General features: G+C 39.0%; 2 protein-coding genes across 2 annotated transcripts; both read right to left on the bottom strand.

Annotated features, from left to right (window-relative positions):
* Window positions 1-6,130: 6,130 nt before the first annotated feature.
* Window positions 6,131-7,558, bottom strand: LOC108680205 (protein TRACHEARY ELEMENT DIFFERENTIATION-RELATED 7A-like). Its single transcript, XM_018168982.1, has 2 exons — window positions 7,469-7,558; window positions 6,131-6,724 (listed from the first exon to the last, which is right to left on the bottom strand). Exons 1-2 carry the CDS (start codon window positions 7,556-7,558, stop codon window positions 6,131-6,133), a joined length of 684 nt encoding a protein of 227 aa, XP_018024471.1.
* Window positions 7,559-9,627: 2,069 nt separating this feature from the next.
* On the bottom strand, window positions 9,628-14,010 carry LOC108680174 (serine/arginine repetitive matrix protein 5-like). Its single transcript, XM_018168950.2, has 4 exons — window positions 13,961-14,010; window positions 13,743-13,831; window positions 11,900-12,756; window positions 9,628-11,422 (listed from the first exon to the last, which is right to left on the bottom strand). The coding sequence occupies exon 3, from the start codon at window positions 12,644-12,646 to the stop codon at window positions 11,969-11,971; it is 678 nt and encodes a 225-aa protein (XP_018024439.1). The 5' UTR covers window positions 12,647-12,756; window positions 13,743-13,831; window positions 13,961-14,010; the 3' UTR covers window positions 9,628-11,422; window positions 11,900-11,968.
* Between the last annotated feature and the right edge of the window lie 682 nt (window positions 14,011-14,692).

The following is a 14,692-nucleotide window of genomic DNA, read 5'->3' as shown; positions in this document are numbered from 1 at the left end:
AAAGCGTTCCTTCTCTCAAAAGTTAACTTTTATGCGAGTTAATTGAGCGACTGTAGATTTTTCTCGTCACGTTGCGTGAATTTGCGTGGGTTTTAATTTAGTCATAAGTTTGGTCGTAATTTAAAACTTTAAATGAATAGATTTTGCAGTCTTGTCAGCCGATTAATGAACGCCATTATGAAACATGGTTGGGAAATAAGTCAATGACTATATAACAAAATACTAAAAATTGGTGAATAGCGAAAAAAATACTTTTTCACCATATTATAGATATTTTAGCCTAGTCATTAATGACTGTCGTGCAAAATGTTACCCATCTAAAGCTATAACTAGTTGAGAACTACAAGAAAAATGAGTTTACCCATAAATGAATCAATCATAAAAAGTTGCATTCCCAGCGTATCTAGAATATTTTTGGAACACTGCTTGTCTCTGACAGTTTTCAGCTTTATTCACTTCAAATTCAAATCCTGCTTTGAAGAATTTCCTAAAGAAAAATCAACAATGGAAAATTCTTTTGAAAGAAATTGCACGATTAACTTTAAGAGTTTGATTCTCAAAAGCCCCGTATTGATATCTCATAGCTTCAAACTTTCTTACTTTTAAGCATCATGGATAAGAGTAAGAATTCAGTGTATCAAAATAACATAGAACCATCAATTGATTGAACCGGAATAACGGCTTGTTGATTTACGCAATTACACGCTTTAAATTCAACAAACTAACTTTTGGAGCGTAAAATTCTTGTTCCAAGCGACATTTTGCGGGGACGTTCTTCCTTTGTGCCGCGACTTTTACCGCAACAAACGGACTCTTTAGAGCTATGGCGCTTCAATCAATCCTAACTTCCATCACATTCGCAATCCGGCGACAATCTGTCGCGAGTTTCATGATTTTGTGATTCAGGGGAATTTTTAGAGACTCCATCAAAAAGTTTGAGCTTTTGACAAAAGTTTTTAGAAAGTTTGTCTTCTTAGTCGCTGGATTGAACGCAGATCAAGCGAACGACTCAAGCTTCGAGACTGCCTAGCTGCTACGTTCTTGCAGTGCAGCTCAAACATCAGCACGAGATTTGAAGCCTTACTTTCTTAAAGAAATTACAGAAAATTATATTGCAGCGTTTACAAATTATATCAATAAAAATTTGTTATTAATGTTCTCTGTTTATTAAAATTAAGCGTTTTTAATTTCGATAACTACTTAGCTTTGATGTAAATGTATGATTTTAAAAAATAAAATTTGTCTATAAATTAGGAATTTTTTCGAATTAGACGTAGTAAATTGCATATATTCTAGCGGTATGAGATTGACATTAACATTTTATCCCTAGGTAACACTTGTATGTTGTTGTTTTATTCATAACCAATCAATTTCGTAATTATATATTTAAATTTTTTAATGCCACGTATGAGTTTGAAAAAATTTGAATTTTTTAATCCAATTCGAATCCTAAGATTCAATCCTTCATTATACAACCTACGAGTTACCTTGTCCAGTGGAATGTAATTCAGGATCTCTCCAAACATTCTAAGTGTCTCGATTCTAGAAGGTTCGTAAAGTACATCAGAACAATAAAAAATCTTTCCTATAAGATGGGTTATCAGAGATTAACATTTTTGTTCTCATCTAATGTTTTAATTGTGTTGCGGCTGTTTCAGTGTGCTCAACGATTCCTATTAGGCCTACATAAATTGTGAATTATCGCAGAAACCACTTGTTCAACTTGGCCTGTATAGTTTTCATGTGTCCACGTCGCAGTATGATTGTTCGAATATGGCCCTATTGGTGTGGAAATGAATTGATTAATTCATTTGTCATTATGGAACATAATTGCATTACACTTTATTACTTTAGAAATTATATACGTCATATAGTTATAGAGATATTGTGGCAAAAAATGCTGACTTCAGGGCAGCTAATATTTTTCGTGGTAGCCATACATTTTTTTCACAATTGTGCCTGCATACAAGGTCGTCTTTTACTTGTGAGCTTTGACTTCAACAAAACAAAACGTTAGATTTTCACAATATAACAAATTTCTACACCAGCGCATGCTGATATTGTGCTGTAATTTAGCATTATCAGTTACAGCAAATCACTACTAACGTTCATTAGAACGCCGTAACAGTGCAGTGCCTGAAGATATCGTTGTGTTCCTCAGTAACGTTTCTGCTGATACGGTGCTGAAAAGTTTGTCGCGGAGGCACCGTGAATTCGATCACTAACGTTCATTGTTGAGAGAAAAGCAGCAGGCAATGGCAGGGCTGCCAACACTTCGATATCTCTGACATTATCGGTAGAACTTTACCGATAAACGCGCTTGCCTGCTGACACTGCTCGGTGCCACAGGGCTGTCCTGCTGTCCCTTGTGTTTTGTATATGTATTTTAGCGGGGCTTGCCACTCACTGAAGATGATGGTGTTAGAGGCGTTAGAGAGGCTGTTGCAATGATAGAAGCGTTGACGTTTGCTGAAGATGGTGGTGTTAGAAGCGTTAGAGATGCTGTTGCAATGATAGAAGCGTTGGCGTTTGCTGAAGATGGTGGTGTTAGAAGCGTTAGAGATGCTGTTACAAGGATCGAAGCGTTGACGTTTGCTGACGATGATGGTTTTAAAGGCGTTAGAGATGTTCGAAGAATCGAAGCGTTGACACTCGCTGAAGATGGTGATGCTGGAGGCATTTGGGTTTCTGTTCCAGGGATAGAAGCGCTGACTATTGCTGAAAATAGTGGTGTTGGCGGCGTTAGAGATGATGTTCGAAGAATCGAAGCGTTGGCATTTGCTGAAGATGGTGGTGTTAGAGGTTTTAGAGATGCTGTTCCAATAATAAAAGCGTTGACACTTGCTGAAGATGATGGTGTTAGAGGCGTTAGAGATGCTGTTCCAAACGTTGGTGCTGCTGGTATTTGTTTTCGAATTTGATTTACTAAAACTCTGTTGTGATGCTTGAAATGGATGCCTTTTAACGACTTCGATGTTGCTTTAGATTAACAACTTCAACCGTCCAATGTCATCTGAGCGTTAGAGAACGAAAAGTGTAGCATCAACAGACGGTGCTATATTTTATCAAATTTGGAGACATGATCAAATAGAGCCGTTTTGGCTATGAAAATTATTCGAGCGCTTTTAAATTTTATGATTCTTTGTAAAGACAGTTTTAGTTTTTTTATGGAAAATTGCAATATTATTGATGATCAATTGAAATTCCGACATCACGTAAATAACGGTTGGTCGAAAAATTCACCTTTAATATGCAGTAATGCTGATGAAACAATAAGAAGCAATCATTCAATTCCTCAAAGTTCCTATTTATGTGAAGAAGAGACACAATTCTCACACATAGTTTTTCAAGATAAAATTGTTACTCACAAACTTTTTCGTTAAAAAAGCAGAATTTTATAGCAATGGCAAAAAAAATGCGGCAAATCTCTATTGGGATGTGAGGAGGCCGGCTGTGGAGTGGCTGCTAATCAGATTATAGCTTAGGAAATCCTGTGATCAGCGGTGGGGTCGGACAAGCTCCAAATCAATTCACTTAATGCCCTCAAATGGAAGCCGTGGACAGACGGCGACGTTCTTCCTGCCCCCTGAAAAAAGCTAATTTCTGTTGATTCAAAAATTTGGAATAAGTGAAAACCTTGGTTTTGATCAGTGCGTAAGGAGGAAATTTCAATTTGGATGAATTTCAAAATATTAGCACGAATAAAAGTATGTGAAATCAAATGATTTCGGCAACAACAGTTATTTTGTGAATTAAAAGTCCTGAAGATGAATACCTATCATGGATTAATCGAAATGTATAGGCGAAAATCGTCACTTTTAAAAAATTAAAGAATAAAGAAAAATTCTAAAAATTCAAGGAATACGATAATTAAGGAACAAGATAATAAGAAATACAAATTAGTTTAGTTATAATAAGCGATTGATTGTTCACTTATAATTAATTTAGAGTGTCTGATGAATAATTTATGAATATCTCTAAGCAAATAAAAACGCAGGAAGAGATTCGAAAATATCGAGCGTTCGCAATTTGAGGAATATTCGCGGCAGTATAAGAGAGCAGCAATAAATGGTCTTGAGACCCAACCATCCATTCCAGAAAGCATTCCAGTTGCAGGCATCCGCATGGAACGCAAGATTGACTCCCGCTTTGATATTTCTGACAAGCCGAAAATTTTTCGTTTCCTCCGTGATCGTCAGAAAGCGACCTCTGGCGGCGGCCATCTTTTCGATCGTCTTCAATCCTGGAATAAAGTTGCGCCACGGGAATATTCCAGACACAACACCGACGCCAATCAGGAATGGAATTCCTGGATTCCTAAGAGGAAATGATGGCAACGAAGGCGGCAGTAAAACTCCAATGGGAATATTTTCGCCGATCTTCTGATGGACGAATTTAGTCGGCCATGAGACGAGGCTGCATGGAAAATAGGCGTCCAAAGCGCGGTTAGAGAAACGTTCTTCGTCGAATATATTTCAATTTTGTCGATGCGTTAGAACTTAATTGTGAATTCATACGAGACGTTAAAGTTGTTGCTACTGAATAAGAACATGATTGAAGCTGTTACCACTTGCACCTAGTATAACAGAAACTATTTTGCATAACATTACTGGAGGGAGATTTGTTTTAAAACAAATATTTTAACAAATTAGGTAATATAAAATTTGATTAATATTTTACGAAAAATTTCTTTTTATTTCAGCTGAGTGAGCAACATCGTCGTCCTGATTATCACAAGATATTTAGTAATATAGTTGAAAATTGCAATAACTAAAGGCGCTAATAATAGATAGGCGACGTTGATTTCCTGATAGCCAAAATATCTTATTGATCACTTATTTAGTTATACAATCATATAGATATTCCTTTGCAAGATCATGATAGCTTCTTTTCTCAATTCCCGCTCTACTCAAGAAACTGACCCCTCTTCCAGACCAGGAATTCTATTATTATTATTATTATTATTATTATTATTATTATTATCATTATACGAATTACGTTTTAATGTTATTAATAATGTTATTATTATAAAAATATTATTATATTATTTTATATTTATTATATTACATCAAAATTTACTTTCTTGGAAGTGAACCTCGAGAATTTCAGGTGCGACGATGAGCTCTACTCAAGAAACTGACACCTTTTCCAGACCAGGAATTCTATTATTATTATTATTATTATTATTATTATTATTATTATCATTATACGAATTACGTTTTAATGTTATTAATAATGTTATATTATATTATTTTATATTTATTATATTACATCAAAATTTACTTTCTTGGAAGTGAACCTCGAGAATTTCAGGTGCGACGATGAGCAATAAAGAAGAAACTTGAAATTTTCCAGCCTTGACGCCGTTGTCAGCAGCCAGCAAATGGCCTTTCCAGAGAGCTACCCGAGCACTTCATCCCTACGTGTTTTCATACACAAATCTACAATTAATGGTAAGTTAGGAACTTATAAAAATTAGTTTGTATATCAGAGCTTCGAATGTATTCCAATGTGAATCAGCGTATGTCAACTGACGCGAACCCTATCAAGTCTGTCACAGAGCTGGTAAACCCTGAGATATCAGAGTCAAAACTTACAGACAATGGTAGACCCAGACACAGACCCTGCATACATAGACCATCCAGATACAGACCATGCAGACGCAGACCATGCAGACACAGACCATGCAGACACAGACCATGCAGACACAGACCATACAGACACTACGGTCAGCCCTGATACAGACTTCACCCAGCCATAACGCTACCATAATTCATTTTAAACCCAGCTAACCCTAACCGCACTTTACCCTGACTGCTGTTAACCGTGAACTCGCTTAACCCTGATCCCAGATTAGCCTTACCCCAGTTAAGCCTGACTCCATTGAGCCCTGACCTTACTTAACCCTGGCCCCAATTAACCCTTCCCGCGACACTTCATGCAACTTCACTCCACTTAATCCTGACCAAACGTCGAAGTTTTAATTAGGAAGCGTCAGGCGCCCGCTGTGATCTCGGACCAATTATGTTATTTAGATGAGCAGCGGTGGTGAAGTGTGGTGACGTGGTGCGGTGTGGTGTGGTGCTTAGTGGTTAAGTGTGGTGATGTGATGTGGTGATGGTGCTTAGGCTTAGTGGTGTGGTGATGTGGTGGGGTGAAGTGTGGTGATGTATGTGGTGATGTTGCTTAGTGGTGTGGTGATGGTGCGTAGGGGTGTGGTGATAGTGCGTAGTGGTGTGGTGATGTTGTGTAGTGGTGTGGAGTGTGGTGATGTTGTGTAGTGTGTGGTGATGTTGTGTAGTGATGTGGTGATGATGTGTAGTGTGTGGTGATGCTGCGTAGTGGTGTGGTGATGATGTGTAGGGGTGTGGTGATGGTGTGTAGTGTGTGGTGATGTTGTGTAGTGATGTGGTGATGATGTGTAGTGGTGTGGTGATGGTGTGTAGTGTGTGGTGATGCTGCGTAGTGGTGTGGTGATGATGTGTAGGGGTGTGGTGATGGTGTGTAGTGGTGTGGTGATGAGGTGTGGGGGTGTGGTGATGGTGTGTAGTGGTGTGGTGATGAGGTGTGGGGGTGTGGTGATGGTGTGTAGTGGTGTGGTGATGAGGTGTGGGGGTGTGGTGATGGTGTGTAGTGGTGTGGTGATGAGGTGTGGGGGTGTGGTAATGTTGTGTAGTGTGTGGTGATGGTGCGTAGTGGTGTGGTGGTGGACGTAAAAATTTTGCTGATAATTTCTATTATTTGATTCTGAATAACAATATTCTTTCAATTATTATCAATTTTTTTCACGATCTTAATCCGCATTTTACTTACGTCTCTAAGTTCCGCGAGTACAATCGGTATTTGTTATTTCCAAAAATGTTTAGTGATATTTTTCTATTTTTTTCTTTTTTGAAGTCAGGGCTCATTTTCCTAGAGTTTTCCCGCCAGTCCATCCACCGCGGCCGCTCATTTCGCCGCGTTTTTTCAATAAGAGAAGTTTGCGGGCAGCGCCCAGTCTCTTGTAAGAACACCTTACTGAGATTGAGGGATGCCAAACTTTTGGAATAATTAATGAAGCTTTAATAAGCAAGCCCGANATTCTATGTTGCTCATTTTTCCATTGCTGAAACTCTTGGCCCATTCAGTGCCGCCCAATTGGCTCCTGCTGAAACTCTTGGCCCATTATGTGCCGCCCATTTGGCTCCTGCTGAAACTCTTGGCCCATTCAGTGCCGCCCATTTGGCCCCCTTCGCAGGCTGGTGATCCATTTTACGGCACCCGGAAGGCCGACGTTTACTTGCCAGGCCGGTAATGCCGTTCATTATCACAGCCAAAGCAGCACGAGCTGTTGAAGTAGACGCGGAGCATCGCATGTCCTCTTGCTTTCTAATCACGAGCCAATGGAGCGTGAGCAACTTGCTTATTTAGAGCCAGACACCTTGCATGGGTTACTTAAATCCCCTCTGAGCTTTGCTCAATCCCCGACCTCGGGAGGCTGGGGGATTTGCAGGATCTCGGGCTTGGTCCTGTGAGGATCAGAATGCGTAGTCTGATCGAGGAACTGAGTCTCACGCATATGCTCATTAATGACGCATTATGCGATAGAATGAGGAAATTTTACCGTAATTTATAAATTTATAACTGATGGAGGTCTTTCATTAAAAATTTTAGAGCATGAATTTTTTGTTATTATAATACGCTGAAATATTTTCTCTGAAATTTGTTTTCTAGTGTCAAAGGTATCATTGATGACCGTGGTTACTCTGACATCAATTCTGAAATTATGCAAGTTGATTTGATCTTCATCGATTAGATTTAAGATAAAAATCCATTGTTCCTTCAAAAAAACTGCTAATTAAGAATTCGACTGATTATGATTTACTGGTTTTCGTAATTCCGCTAATTTTTTTTTTTTTTTTTTAATTTTACAAAAAAATTACGCTTTACAAAAAACATATTACGCTTTTCCATGCGCATGAGAAAACAGAACGTAAACATAATTCTTTGCTGCATATAATGTAATTATCTCAATAAATAAGAACAGTATGCGATGCCGAAGCAAAGTTCGTACTCTAAAAAACACAACATTTTACACAAAAGAATAACATATCATAATTTAATTCCATATGTCCGGCCATTGGGTCGTCAATAAGTAATTCATGCGTTCATCCCAAACATTGATAATGTATCAATTTTTTAACGAATGTTGTGCACTGAAGACTTTCAATTTTTCATGTATATCTTCATGAAAAATGATTTTAACATGAAGAGCTTGGCAGGATATGGTCCCAGGCTCATGGCTGGGACGCCCAGCCAAGCGCTTGGCAGGATATGGTCCCAGGCTCATGGCTCATGGCTGGGATGCCTCGCAGGATCATCTGCCCCGGCATTCCAGGATAGATTAATTCCAGTCCCCGCAATCCCCAGGGAATCAGGGGGGAGCTAGGGGAGGGGCGAGCAAGGGGAAAGAAGGAATAGAAGTGGGGAGCAATGGGCACAAGAAATAATGAAGGAGAGGGGAAATGAAACCTAATCTAGGAAGAAATGAGGGAAATGTGATACAAACTACACGCCGTTTGAAAAATGTATATTTATAAGAATAATAAATTAATAATAATAATGATGATAATAATAATAATAATAATTATGATAATAATAATAATAATTATATAATAATAAATGCAAGAAACAGAAGAAAAAAGTAAAAAATTATGGATAAAAACATTTTTTCAGCAGATGCAAAAGTAATTTTTTCTGCAAAAGTGATTTGTAAAAATGGCCGCGCATGTCCGTCTTTTTTTTTTTTTGCATGCTTACGGAGGTTATAAATTTGACCCTCAACTCTCGGGAAAGACTTAATAATGATCTTCAATTATTCTATTTTCTTTGTGGTTTAAAGTGCAACAAACTTTTTAATTGTCTACCTGTGATATGGTCACTTCCTTAAATAATAATAGCAATTTAACAAATAATGGTAAGGATATTTATCAATTCATGACGGAAGTGGAAACATTAATGTTGAGTGTAGGTTCCTTGCGTGTAATTTATCACAGCGCAGTCATCTATACAATGCCACATTAGAAATTAGAAAGTATCCAAATCAACCTTTTTATCGAATCACAACAAATCTTAAATATTAACTTGCATAATTACTTCACGGATAATGTGATAATTCGTTATAGTATTTAATATACTTTTTTCAGTTCTTCTCTTGCTATAGAGAATAAATAATTTTAATTTAGACTTTTCCCTTCCAGTACCTAAATCAGGAGCACTAAAAGATCTGGTGACCGAGACATAAACAGATTAATATATTTAGAGAAAACATCGTCATACGTTTAGTGCATTCCTCTTGAAATTGGACAGCCATGTTCTACTGGGTACGAAATTACTGTCAAATATTGATAAGCAATCTTTTTGCTTCTAGTTTCCTTCAACGGCTGCATGCATCTTTAATTGTGCATCGCCATGCAGGGTCTATCGCATCCTCTACGTCGCTAAAAACTTTATCGTAAAGTCTTTGTTGTAAAGATTCTCAATGACGAGATATGATGACATTAAAAGTAATTAATTACCCGATTAAAACAATTGTAATCGAGGTCAAATTGGAAAATACTCAAGAGCTTCCTAAAATCTATTGTTTTTTTTCTTTTCCTCATTCTTACTTTTACAGTAGAAAAATTATTTTTCTTCCAAATCACCCACAATTTCATTCCAGACAAAAAGACTTCTCATATTAACCTATACATGGTCACTATGCCTTCGTAATGTCCACTTCATAACTATTCACTTCATAACAGCTGTTCATAAGTGAACAGCGACTGAAAAAATTGCCTGCAGATCGCCACAGAAGCGACGTATTGTCCATGAACTTTTACATAGGCTGGTAAGTACGTGTCAGGCTTTCGGTGTAGCAACACTCATGGTGGCCTGTTCATCCTTACGTCAAAGTTTCAATTTTCACATTTTTTCGGGAAATTTGCAAAAAAAATATCGCAAAATTATTATCCAAATTTTAGTGTATAGTGATTATTTATTCCAATTCGACACATAGCTTGTAATTTTTACATTTTTTGTATCACAAGGTAAATAACAGTTCATAAAAACAGCTGGTATCTTTATATTCATATATACAACGCAACATAATGTAACATAATGATCTCATGCAGAATGCGTGAAATTATATTTGCCTGTATTTATTATTAGCTAATTACGATGATGAATAGCATTTTTAATAATAAAGTTCCCTTTCTAGAGAAAAAATATGAATTTTTGCGTATTATGCGCTTCTTGTCCATGACAGACAAGCGAGCCATCTTCCCCAGCCTCCCCAGTCGGTGGGGCAGCGCGCCTGTGGTCCGCTCGCCGGGCCATCTTTCCCAGCCTCCCCAGTCGGTGGGGCAGCGCGTCTGTGGTCCGCTCGCCGGGCCACTTGCCCCAGCCTCCCCAGTCGGTGGGGAAGCGCGTCTGTGGTCCGCTCGTCGGGCCACTTGCCCCCACCCTCCCCAGTCGGTGGGGTGATTAAATCGGATAATTTGTTACTTGGATTTCCATCCTCTGTACAATTTGCTTTCACGTGTTAGTTCTAAAATAACGTTGCTATTGATAAGTTTCCATAAATTATTTTCTCAAGCTAGCAGGTATGTTTCGAAACGTACAGTGAATTTCTGGGTCAACATTGCAATTATCATAGGAGTTATTATTACATTTGATTTAAATTTTACTGCTGAGTTAGTGAGGCATGACGAGCTCCTGGATGGATGTCACCAACGAAGCTTGGTTTTCGACCAACTCCTGAATTTCCTTCAGTTCTGTAACAAGAACCGAAGTCTTGTTCTGCTCAGCTCTTCTCTGCCTTGATTTCGTATGAATTTGTGAAGAATTCGAAATGCATTTATGTGCCCTTGTACCATCACTATAACGGCTTCGTGTCATCGAAATATTTTCCATTGAATTGTTTACTGGGCTGATAAATTCACTGATGAATGAAATATCATCCTTTTCCGTATCTAAATTAAGATTCTTCTCTATTGCAGGCATTAAATGTGTGTTTCTAGCAGAGTTTTTGTGGTATATGTCCAAAGCCATACATTCACTGCATGAAACTCCAACAGGCGGATCATTTATTTCGTAGTTTATTTTTAAATGATTGCTGGCAACGACATCTGCCCAAAAATCTTCGCTGATGTCAAAGCCATCAAAAAGTTCCTTTCCAACGCAGGCGTCATTTTCATTGTTGTCTCTGGATGGAAGTTCATCCCAGAAATTTCCTTCACAAAGATTTTCATCCCAATTTCCCTCATCGCGTTGAGGAAGACTTAAATAATATCCTGCATTTTCAGCGAAGGGAAATTCCCGATGAGTTTTGCTGGACGAACCCAAATCCTGGAGCGATGCCCAGCTGCGCACGCGCGGTGAACAGCCATGACGCGGTATCCTCCTGGAGGAGTGCGAAGAAAATGTTAATTATTTTCATTAAAGAAAATATTTAATTGTTATTCGGAAGTTTAGATAGTCTCCACTCAGATAAATGTGAGGGTCATTGTCCAATTAGCGAAACACCTTTTTTTCCTTGTGTGGGTTCTTCTGACTCGGTATAGCCCGGCAAAATCAGTTATAGGTTCGCTCTGTCCTCGTGTATTGAGTGATAAAGCCTGTCCATATTTGGACAATATGAAACTTTCATGTTTTTCTGAATAAAAAAGTGTGTTGTACTAAAAATGAAGTATACAATTGTTGAAACATATACTGAAGTAAATGTTCGCATGTCTGAATATCATAAGGATAAATGTTACTCTGAAAAAGTTTTTACTTAAAAATGAATCTTCAGTTAAGCTCAAATTCATGGAAATAACTTCTTCACTATGTAACATGACGAAAAATACGAACAAATATTGAACAAAATAGCGGGGCAGACCTGGCGTGGTGGAAGAGGAGCTCAGCGAGCTGCGTGAGCTCCCGCAGGCGACGCTGGAACACGGCGAGGTCACCTGCTGGGGACGTGGTCTTGAGGGCGTCTTGTGCTCCTACTGAGGACGTGGTCCTGAGGGCGTCCTGAGCTCCTGCTGAGGACGTGGTCCCGGGGGCGTCCTGAGCTCCTGCTGGGGACGTGGTCCCGGGGGCGTCCTGAGCTCCTGCTGGGGACGTGGTCTTGAGGACGTCTTGTGCTCCTACTGAGGACGTGGTCCCGGGGGCGTCCTGAGCCCCTGCTGAGGACGTGGTCCTGAGAGCGTCTTGTGCTCCTGCTGGGGACATGGTCCCGGGGGCGTCCTGGGCCCCTGTTGGGGACGTGATCCTGAGGGCGTCTTGAGCCCCTGCTGAGGACGTGGTACTGAGGGCGTCCTGAGCCCCTGCTGGGGACAAGGTCCTGAGGGCGTCCTGAGCTCCTGCTGGGGACGTGGTCCCGGGGGCGTCTTGGGCCCCTGCTGGGCATGAGGCCCCTAGGGCGTCCTGAGTCCCTGGCAGTGAGGGAGCCTGAAACGTTGCTGGTGTTCTTGTTGATGTTGATGTTAATTCTTGGCATGATTGCACTGTTGATGCCGGGGCTGATAATGTTGATGTTGACGTAGTTGATGAATGCAAGGCCCCCGTTGATGTTTTGAATGATGCGTCCATTGATGCTGAAGACGTAAATGCCGATGATGCCGCAGTTAATGTTAAGCATCCTGATGATGGTGCCGTTTTCTCTTCTATTGCCGTTACTGATGTTGTAGCAGGTGATTGTGCAGCAGATAATGGTTCTGCATTGAATGGTTCCGAAGTTGTAGAAGATGCCTGCTGGAAAAAGCAATGGAATCTTTCATATATCTGGTGGTTGCAAAAAAAAATCAATGTAAACTGATGCTATTCTACTTAGTAACTTACCATTAGAATTAAGTAAAAAGTTCGAATGAAGACGTATTTATGTTCATTCTAATTATATTCATATTTCTATTCATAAAATATTTGGAATTTAGTTTTCCTAACATAGTTATATCCTCACTTGAAAGATTATTTAGTTCGTTTAACTGGTTTGAAGGAATTGAAATTAAATTAAATCTTGTTTAAATAAATTCATATTTGAAGTTTCAGTGTATAATGCAACCTATATAAATTGAGCAATAATTAGCCCGTATAATTGTTCGTCTCTTTTTTCAGAACTTTTAGGTCATGTCTTAAGATACTGAAGAAAAAGCTCTAAGCAAGATTTGCAAATCTCATCGCAATGAAAGTCCCCGGGAGTTGCACGCTTACTTTCAGGACAGATTTCTCAGGGGAGACTTTACTTTAGCCAGTTGAGGAAAATTAGAGCCAGGCACCAGATGTTAAACAAGGTCAGCTTTTGTTTTAATTAGATATTCTAATCTACAAGAGATTACGTTCCTTTTCCTTGGCTGCTGTTGTCTCATCCCTGTTGTTGCACTACCGGCAACATTATCTTTGACTTTGATCTCGTTTCACAACAATTTTATCAGAATTAGGGTATTTTAGTAATTTGTTTAGTTGTGATATTAAATTTTTCTTGTTATGTGGATAGGAAATGATTGTTCCGAATCATGATCAACAGGATTATTAAAATTTTTCATCGTTCTCCCAAAATTTTCTTCCATTTAACGGTGTCTAATCTAGTAAAGAAAAATGACAAGTACATCAATGTATGAATGATTAATGGTTGTGTGTGATGACAGTTGGCGATCTAACAATAAACTAGAGACCCACTAACGTCTGATACAATAATTATCAATGATGAATTGCCGTCCAGTTTTATGTTCGACAACTACTTGACAAATCACGCTTCTGATTGGCGGCCCGAATGAGGGTTGCCGCCGAGGGCTGTGATTGGCCATCGTGGCCGGAGAAAGTCAAGCCAAGTATATTACATTATAGCCAAGTCAAGAAGTCAAGCCACGTATATTACATTATAGCCAAGTCAAGTAGTCAAGCCAAGTATATTACATTATAGCCAAGTCAAGTAGTCAAGCGAAGTATATTACATTTTGCGCGGTGGGTGGACAAAAGACAGCGGGGCTCCGCAGGTGGGGTGAAGCAGCTGGGGGAGAGTCATCCATGTGAGAGCTTCTGCCATATGGTCATGTCATGGAGGTTACATTTCCTTAACTCCAATGCCTCTCTCAAGCCGGGTCTATATAGTTTTTAGTCTCCATGTATTGTGATCGTACATTGTGAGCGTACAATGACAGCCTTTTAGTGATGAATTGCAATCAAGCGTTCAGCGCAGATTTGAGCAATAATAAATTAATGAATGGATGTGAGTGTTGTATTTATATGTAATGTGACGGTCCTTTGTTTTAAAATGAGCAATGATAATTGGTTCCTGCAAATACCCTGAACAATAATAATATGCAATTAAAGACGAAATCCACATATTAAACTTGAAAGCTTCGGTTACGGGTTTGAAAAAAATATTCGGTGGCAGCCATTCCAGTCTTGTTAACGTGTTTATCTTAGTTACTAATTTTTTACAATATTTTTAGAAATGTTGTCAGTATATTACATTCTAGACTAGAGTGAATATAAAAAAAAGCATTTTATGCAATGAAAATAACCCATCTGAGATATTAAGGAAGTTCCTGAAGGGTTGGCGGTCACCGATGACAGTGGGTTAAAGATTACTACTTCCTTTTCTTCATCTCCGCTTGTGGCAACATTTTTGGCGGGAAATTCTTCTTTATCCCTCTTGACGACATTATTAACAAGAAGTTCTTTTCCA

Source organism: Hyalella azteca, unplaced genomic scaffold (genome assembly GCF_000764305.2).
Source record: "Hyalella azteca isolate HAZT.00-mixed unplaced genomic scaffold, Hazt_2.0.2 contig5178, whole genome shotgun sequence".
Classification (NCBI taxonomy): Eukaryota; Metazoa; Arthropoda; class Malacostraca; order Amphipoda; family Hyalellidae; genus Hyalella; species Hyalella azteca.
Note: the sequence above shows the minus strand (reverse complement) of the source record. Positions and strands in the feature narration are given on the sequence as shown.

What these genes read in the sequence shown, in the direction of transcription:
- LOC108680174 (XM_018168950.2), bottom strand. Translation starts at nt 12,646, where the DNA reads ATGCTTAACATTAACTGCGGCATCATCGGCATTTACGTCTTCAGCATC.
- LOC108680205 (XM_018168982.1), bottom strand. Translation starts at nt 7,558, where the DNA reads ATGCGTGAGACTCAGTTCCTCGATCAGACTACGCATTCTGATCCTCAC. An exon ending in AAATCCCCCAGCCTCCCGAG is followed by an intron (nt 6,725 to 7,468) that starts GTCGGGGATTGA and finishes AGAAATTATCAG; the next exon opens with CAAAATTTTTACGTCCACCA.